Below are 8790 nucleotides of genomic sequence, written 5' to 3'. Positions count from 1 at the left end.
ATCTATATGTCATTTATAGATGTATGTTTACACTGTAAAAGATATATAGATATTTATAGATATCAAAATATAATACTTCACTATAAGAAACATCGTTAAAATCGACGGCAAAGCTATTTATAATATTAAAAATTGACGGTATTAGCTGCCGCTTTAAAACGTGTCAATTTTTCAAAATACTAATAAAATCAACGGCTTTTCAGATTGTCGATAAACTTTCAATAAAATCGACAGTTACCGTGTCGATAATATAGGTTTAAGATTTTTACATATTTAATAAAAGCGACACCTTGGTTGTCGATAATTTTATCTAAAATCGACAACGCTTGTATCAATATTTGATTTATTAAAATTGACAAATTAGCTGTCGATTTAATTATTAAATTACTGACATATTTTTCATTTTCTTTTGTCTATTTTACATTAAAAATCGATAACACTGCCGTTGATTTTTGTCTATATTAAATTTAAAAAGTGACAATGTTGCTGTCGATTTTAATAGCCATATATTATTAGTTTTTTCCATATCTTGTTTCTCCTTTTACAAGATCTCCAATATATTTTGCTTCTACTATTAATATTTGGATCCATTCCTTGCTTCACTAGTAACCAAAGAATCCAATGATCTTAACATATAAATAAGTGTGCCCAATGTTTATAGAAATAAAAAGAGTCTTATAAGATACAAATGAACTACTCAAAAAATATGCTTTTACAAATAATTCAGAATAACCCCTTGTCTTTATGAATTGTTCTAAGGTCTCATTGTGCTTCATATCCAATTTGTTATCAAGCATATCAATATAGCTGCATTTTTTAGTATCTCTAAATACTCAAGACCATAAACCTATTTTTAGAATGTGATTAAGCTATCTAAATATTCAATATAGCTGCATTTTTAGTATTTCTAAATATATCAAGCATATCAATATTGCTATCAATATATCAATAAAGCTATCACATTGCTATCAAGACTAACACCATCTCTGATATCTGAGAGAGAAATTGCACCAGTTCTATCAATAGACACCATGTCTACTTTCTTTGGTCATCCCCATCCGAAATCACTTCCATAAACCTCAAACCTTGGTGTGCCAGTAGCACCAGTAATCTTCATTTCTTCATCACTGTGCAGCCCATCATGCAAAAATGATGATCAAGTCTCAGCTTCATTCAAAACCCCATCCTTCAGTGTCTCCAAAGCAGAACTCAGTGATTCCACAGTCACAACTACTCCACCATCTTCATCCAAGAATTTTCTTGTTTAAGCAAATGTAATTCTTGCACCGATGCAATTTTCAAAGTATGTTGGAGGAAGAGGTGGATCTAATCAGTTCCTACAATCAACATTTATAGCCATGCCAACTTTCTTGCTCTTAGTTTCTTTAGCTTTCACCTTGCAAACCCAAGCATATGCAAGAGATACAACAAAACTTGACAAGTGAAAATTACGACTCCCTTTCTGTCTTGAACCTACAAAGTTCTTGAGCTTCTAAATGTTTGATCTAGACAATTTGAACAAACCCCTTACAAAATGCTATTCTTACAAAAAAGTCATAGAACATGAGAAATCTTAGTAACAATAGCCATTTTCTCTTATATCAGTGTCCTTGTATTTCACTTCAGAACTAGAAAATAAGAGAGAATAGAGAGATGGATCAATAGAAATAGTAAATATCATGTTAATACCAATAGCAAAGAAAAGAAAAACCACCATAACAAACTTATAGAAGAAATATAAACTGGTCAGGATATAGCATGAACCATTTAAATAAAGGTAAATATCAATAGGACAAAGTACTATTATCATGTTTATCGAGAATCAAGTTATAAAGAGTCACCTCACTTGTTGTTCTATAATGCACAAGAATAATATGCTCATATGCCCTGCCATGAAACAACAGAATATCAGTTATTCTGCACAACTGTTACAATAACATATGCACAAACACATCTCAAAGAGTAGTTATGCATATATTAGGTTCTTTATTCCAGAGTTAAGAAAGGTTAATCTCAGAAGTTCTTCTTCAATATTTAGTTAACCCCAGTATGAACTTTCCCCTTATAATGGTGCTGATTGGTGAAGTAATAGTTGAAATTTACTCACAGATCCAACATCCAATAGCTCCGCCTCTGGAAAGTAGGGTTCTGCTCTCCATGTGCATAGTAACAATTTAAGGCTTCGATAGTTCCAACCTAATGATGCAAATCATTATAATTGAAGATTATGGAAATCAATATAGGGATCAAAAAGCAAAGAAGTATTCCATAAATGAAAAATTGCAAAGCACCTTAAGGCGTTCGTGTGCCTCTCCGACAGTCCTTTCGTCTTTCTTCTTGTGCCAGTTATGGCCATCTCTACGAAAGAAGCGCATGACTCTTTTGTTAAAGAGAAAAAGTGATCCAACTGTTGTGGAGAAAAATGAAACAAGATTAAATCGTTTAAAAGAAACAAGATTATGAAATTGATGAGCATAATTTTGATGGCAAGTTGCATAATCCATCTATAGAATCCATCTATAAACAAGACACCTTATGAGCATAATTTAAACCACCTGTTTGAGCTAGACAATTTGAACAAACCCCTTACAAAATGCATAATCTTAACAACTTAACCGCATAGAAGATTGATCATAGATAATAAATTTGACTTGAACGCTAGACATTAGACAGCTTTGTTTAAAGCATATCTACCAAATTATTATACACAAATAAAAAGATATGTCAATTAGTTTATAATAGTTTTTTAAAAGGTAACTACTGTTAGTTGTTTCCGAAAAGACTGTCGTAGAAGAATTAACTATCTAAGTTTTAAAAATAAGTTACTAATTTCATCAAAATCAAGGTTGATACCAATGTGATAGCTTTATTTGAATCTCTAAATATTCAAGAAAGAAAACACTTAGAAGGAGTATTGAGTACACATGCTCTTTTATTCCAATCATGACCCTGAGTGAAGTAAACAACGTAGCTAAATCTTTTTACCACGGATTAATCCAATAATAATTAACACCAACTAGAAAAGGACAAAGAAACTAAGGATTTGAACCTTACCCTCCCAGGTCAGCTGGTCTTTTTACATGACTAGCATTTTGTGAAGTTGGAGAATTGCTTTGGCTTGAGTCTTCCTCTCCTATGAATTTGAATCATCCCATTGCAGTATACCCAAACTTGGCAATGTCATTATACCTCATAGCATTATAAGAAAGTCTAATTTTTAAGACAAACTCAAACATGACTTGAAGCACCTTCCTATGGAACCAACCAAACACTGACATTATCAATGTACTTAATTTATAGTAGTAAAAATCTTCATCAACAATGAAGATTCTAACATAAGAAGATGATTAGAAAGAGAATGTTACCAGATGGTGCTTAGAACCATGCTAAAGACATATAGCAGGTAAAACCAAGGCAGTCAGGGAAGAATCAGAAAATATGAGATATGGAGCAAGCATATTACAAGATATGAAGAGTCTACCCAAGGTTATTAAAAACGGATGAACTTTTCTATAAAGAAACCAGAAAACAAAAATTCAAAAATACACTCCGGAATTTTCCATGCCGAGCTAGATTCCACATTAACAAAAGCAAAATAAACAACAAATTAGTTAATCCAGAGCATAAATTCACCAAAACAAATGTCAAATCAAATAGGAATCCTACCAAACTACAGTGACTAGTAGAAAAGATGAAAATTCAATAAGTAAATCGAAATAAACAGAGCAATTAATATTACGAGCAATATTCATGAAGATTAATTAAATAACACACAGTACTTTCCTTACTTACTTGAAATCTATAACTGAATCTGAAGTTAGTACTCTACTTTTTTCTAATACTAAGCATGCAAGTGGTTTTTTTAGCTGCGACGGTGACGTGCTATGGCGACAGGCTCACAGCGACGGCGTCCGGCAAAGATGTTGCAACGACGAGTCTGTGGAAGAAGAAGAACTTACATGCAGAATCACAAATCACAATGTGATAAAGTGTGAGAAAGAGCGAGAGCGAGAGAGAGAGAGAGAGAGAGAGATTGTTATGTGAAAATGAGAGTTTGGTTTGTTCAGTTCAGTTTATGAAAAAAAATGACACCCCTAGTTCTTTTTCCTGCTAGAACATATATTTGTGTCTCTTGTTTTCTAATTTCTATTTACGGCGGCGGGCGGCGAGCTCGGCGAAGAATAAGAAGAAGAACAAGAAGCTCTGCTCTCAGGTGGAGGACGGCGGTTTTTCTCAGGAGTCAAAAAAGAAGAAGCTCTGCCCTCTGCCTCTCTCCGTGACCGTGACTCCATTCTGGTCTCTAATATCAGGCGTTGAAGGAAAAGAAGAAGCATTGATGGAGGATAATTGTCGGTCTAGAATTTCTCAATAGAAATAATCACGATGCAAGTATAGATCCGAACCGACAATTAAACCTCAATGAAAGTTTAATTTTGTTTGTCACAAGTACAAACCACAATAAAAATAAACCGAAGTATTCAAACCTCGGGTCATCTCTCAAGGAATTGCAGGGAAGTGTGCATATTATTGGTTATGATTACATATTTTTGGGGTTTTGAAATAAGGGACAAGAAATGTAAATTGCATGAAAGTAAAGGAAACTCAAATGATAAAAAGGTCTTGGCAAGGGTTGATGGTTAAAGATCTCTATCCTTGTTACTAACCACAACATGATTATTTCTCCTCTAATCATGCTTTCTAAGATTTGTTTTTCATCTAACAATTAACAATTATTCAATGCATGCATATATATATCATGAGGACTTTTTCATAGGTCGTAATGAGGCTAGGGTCAAGGTAAGGATATATATGGCTAAGTGAGCTTGAAATTTGCATCTTTGATTAACCTAAGCTCTCGCCTAACATATATAACAACTTATACAATTCAAATGCAAACCTAACTACCTATTCTTCACTTTTTCACACACTCATGCATTCTCTTTTTTATCACAACACATATGCATTGTTATTATTACTTTACTTTGGGGCATTTTTGTCTCCTTTTATTGCTTTCTTTTTCTATTTTTTTCTTTCCCTTTTTTCTTTTATTTTTCTCATTTTTTCAACTAAAATATATTCAAGAACATCAATGCATGTGGTTTAATATTTAATGCATGAGTATGTACCCAATTCTCAAGATCTCAACAAAAATATAAAAATACACTTTTATCCTAACCAATGTTCCCAAATTTTTCCACACTTGAATGATACACACTCTCACTAGTCTAAGCTAATCAAAGATCCAAATAAGGAACATTTATTATTTTTCACTTAGGGATAGTGATGTGCTAAAATTAAGAATAAAAGGGGATTAACATAGGCTCAAAATTGGTTAACAAAGGTGGATAAAAGAGTAAGGCCATTTGGGTAAGTGAGCTAAATGAAATAAAAGCCTCAATCATATAAATGCATTTATACACAAAATAATGGATATAAAAAATCAAACAAATCAAAGATTACAATCATAGAAAGAGAATAATACACACAAGAATGAAAATAGTGGTTATATGATGTAACCACACAATTAAGGCTCAAAACTCACATGGTTGTGTGTTCTTAGCCCAAAAACATGTTCCACAATATATAATTCAAGCAAGTTTGATGAAAAATTTTTACTCAAATCAATTTTGGAATGCCCTATAGATAAATTCCTTGAAAAATTTTATTATTTTGATTAAGCTTATTATATAAATGCAAACCAAGAAAATGCAACTAAAAATTCAAAAAGACCTAGATAATAAAAGAAAAATAAAATATGAAAGTGTTGGGATTAGAAATTTGTCACCCAAAAATGGCCGATCGGTCGGACGACCTCCCCACACTTAAAAGTTTGCACCATCCTCGGTGCATATAAGATCAGGCGGGGTAGAAAGAGTCATCATCACCCCACCTTCAGCTGGTGGGTCAATCGGCTGCTGCATGTTCTTTCTCCCGCTTTCCTTGTTGCTTATAGTGAATCATCCATGAAAAATAAAAAATAACACCGTAAGATGAGAAAATAAAAAAGCAAGGAAGCGTAGATTGTTGGAATGAGGTTATAATCACTAAAATGAAGTAAGTGAATAAGTTTGTGACATTAATGAAAACAAGTGTGTCACAACTACACAAAAGAAACATATACTTCACTCATTCTAGTGTGCTTGAAATACTTCAAAGAAAACTTGTAAGTTAAAGCCAACAAACAAGTAATAAAGAAGCCTAAAAGCACTCAAGCAATAATCAAGTAAATGTGAAATGGATGATGAATGAACATTGATTGATGTGCTAGGAAACTAAATGAATAAAACGAAATATGAGACTTGCACATCAATCAATGACACACTTTGAATTTTTCTTGCATCACCTAATTGACATAAAGTGGGACACATGGATGCTATGCAACTTATTAAAAGAGAGATATAAGCTAAAAATCAATCATGTAGCAAGCATGGTTCATATGCCTTGAGAATTTCCAAAAGATGTTCCTAGGTGAGCTTACAATCCAATTTCACAAATGAAGCATTATGCCAAAAAGAATAGTTTCCAGTATGTGTAGAGCACATAGTTAAACAATTAATGATCAATATGTCATTAAGACATAAGCATAACATATGGATGCATATGACCAAGCAACAAAATATAACCTCAACAAAGAATCCAACAATGAATATTAACAACAATGATGCTAAAATAGCATCCTATCAGTGATCAGCAGCAATAAACAACAAACAAGATTAATAATCCAACACTTACCAACTAAAACAAAAATTAAGCTAACTAACTAATTAATTAACTACTAACAACTAACAACTGACTAATATAAGGAAGACAATAGTAGTTGGCAAATGGTGGTGTTGGATGATGGTTGGAGAGGGGAAGAAGAGAGGAGAAGAGAAAAGAAAGAAAGAATTGGAAACAAGATAAGAAAAGAAAGGTGGGTGAAGCAGGGGTGCCCACGCGTACGTGTAGAAGTGGAATGGGAAAATAGGGTGCGACGCCTATGTGTGGGTCATGCGTATGCGTGGGAAGGAAAACAGAGGGTTACGTGTACGCGTCGAGCACGCGTACGCATGGCGCACAGTGTCCGCACTCTTTGCGTACAACTCTCTGTTTGGCACCCATGCAGTAGCAACACTCCCGCATTAAACTAATGTTACCAATATTTACAAAAGAGAAAATGAAAAAATGTTACTATGGTGGGATATCTCCCACCTAGCATTTTTAGTTAAAGTCCTTAAGTTGGACATTTGGTGAGCTCCTTGTCATGGTGGCTTGTGAATGTACTCATCCTTGAACTCCCACCAATGCTTGGACTTCCAATAAGTTCCAAAGTTCAAAATTAATAGCTCTAAGCTTTGATGAAGTTCCACACAAGTTAAGGACTCCCAAAATTGATCCTCTTGTATGCCGGAATCCCAAACCTTGTTTTTACACCCATCTTCAAGTTGATCATTACAAGTCCAATTGGGTGGCATACAATCCGAATTCTCACTTAAGCATCTAAACAACTTCCTAGATCCAAGCAATCTAACTCTACACCAACCATTACACTTAGGCCTTTAGTTTCCAACCATAATGAACCTAGAATGATATTTCCAACCACTAACCATCTCTCTCTTGCTCTTAAAGACACAAAGAGCTCTAAGTTACCCATCCGTCTCAAGCAAACCATATTCAAGCGGGAAATTAAAGCTTAAGGATAAAGGTTTTACCCACTTGAATGATAGAATGGATGGTGGCCTAGAAGGAAATGGTTCCAACCGTCTTGACAAAGAAATTTTCACTCTCGTCCTTCTTTGTTGAGGGACTTCAACCACTTGATAAGCTTCTTCAACTTCCACCTCTTCTTCACCAAATTCTTCTAATTCTTCCCCATCGCTCAAGTCAAAAACCAGAGGCAATGTAAAATCTATCTCAACATCAACCTCAAATTCAAAGGGGAAGATTCATTAAGCTCAAAAGGATCATATGTTGATGCGGAATCATCATAAATAGGGGGATTTGTTGCTTGCTCCATTTCTTCCAATTCTTCATGCATAATATGCTTTGGAGGTTGTGCGCTATCCTCCTTAACATTACTTCCAAGCACAATAGAAGAAGGCTCTACAACCTTGTATTCCCAAGGGCATTCAACATCTCCTAAATCTTCAACCACTTCTTCTTCTTTTTCAACAATCATGGCTTTCTCCAATTGCTCCAATATAAAATCCAACTCCTCATTCTCCACCAAAGTTTCCAATCTCTCTTTCATACTCCGTTCTTCATTAGATTTCCCACATGTGATCATGGGAGTAACTTGAGTGTCTAAGCTTTGGGGAGCTACATGGGTTATTACCCCTAAGTATTGGGAAGCTAAATTAATTACTCCTTGAAGAATCATATAAATCTCCATTTGTCCTTGGAGAATTGAAATGAGAGTGTCATTCATTGGTGCTTGAGGTGAATAGGAGGGTTCATTGTTTGGGAGAAAGGGTTCATAATAGGAAGGTTATTCTTCTTGGTAAGGGCATAGAGGTGGTGCATATTGAGGTGGTGGTTCTTGGGAATAATTATGTTGGAATTGGGATGGTTCTATGTATGGTTCATATGGTGGTTGGTATGGTGGATAAGAATTAGGGTCATATGAAGGTGTTTGGTGGTATGAGGCTTGTGAGTACGGTTGAGGGCTATATTGAAGAGGGGGGTCATAGGCATATGGTGGTGGTTATTGATAACCACAAGGAGGTTCATCATAGCCATTGTCTTGGTATGCATCATGGAACGGCTCTTGCTCATAGCACATTAGAGGAGGTTGTTGTCATGAAGATTGAT

The 8790-nt window shown here is 34.6% G+C and overlaps 2 protein-coding genes across 3 annotated transcripts in view; both read right to left on the bottom strand.

Annotated features, from left to right (window-relative positions):
- The window catches only part of LOC107648526, a 6893-nt gene extending 5860 nt beyond the window's left edge, over positions 1–1033 (bottom strand). Inside the window, exon 1 of the mRNA XM_021108543.1 lies at positions 962–1033. Coding sequence (XP_020964202.1) covers positions 962–1033 — 72 coding nt within the window. The remainder of the gene's footprint in view (positions 1–961) is intronic.
- Positions 1470–3474, bottom strand: LOC107617302 (calmodulin-binding transcription activator 4-like). 2 transcript variants are annotated; one of them, XM_021116179.1, is made up of 4 exons: positions 3366–3440; positions 2292–2407; positions 2108–2196; positions 1470–1887 (listed from the first exon to the last, which is right to left on the bottom strand). In XM_021116179.1, the coding sequence occupies exons 2-4, from the start codon at positions 2373–2375 to the stop codon at positions 1785–1787; spliced, it is 276 nt and encodes a 91-aa protein (XP_020971838.1). In that variant the 5' UTR covers positions 2376–2407; positions 3366–3440; the 3' UTR covers positions 1470–1784. The 2 variants fall into 2 exon arrangements, 1 of the variants encoding a protein (XP_020971838.1); XR_001614897.2 differs by having other exon boundaries at positions 1849–1887; positions 2292–2358; positions 3366–3474.

The sequence above is a fragment of the Arachis ipaensis genome, chromosome B01, assembly GCF_000816755.2.
Source record: "Arachis ipaensis cultivar K30076 chromosome B01, Araip1.1, whole genome shotgun sequence".
Taxonomy (NCBI): domain Eukaryota; kingdom Viridiplantae; phylum Streptophyta; class Magnoliopsida; order Fabales; family Fabaceae; genus Arachis; species Arachis ipaensis.
This window is presented reverse-complemented; position numbering and strand designations above follow the sequence as displayed.

Excerpts from the sequence above, each read along its gene's own strand:
- LOC107617302 (XM_021116179.1), bottom strand. The coding sequence starts at position 2,375 with ATGCGCTTCTTTCGTAGAGATGGCCATAACTGGCACAAGAAGAAAGAC. Across the intron at positions 2,197-2,291 it reads AGGCACACGAACGCCTTAAG|GTTGGAACTATCGAAGCCTT; the intron begins GTGCTTTGCAAT and ends TTGCATCATTAG. Across the intron at positions 1,888-2,107 it reads AGCTATTGGATGTTGGATCT|GGCATATGAGCATATTATTC; the intron begins GTGAGTAAATTT and ends GTTTCATGGCAG.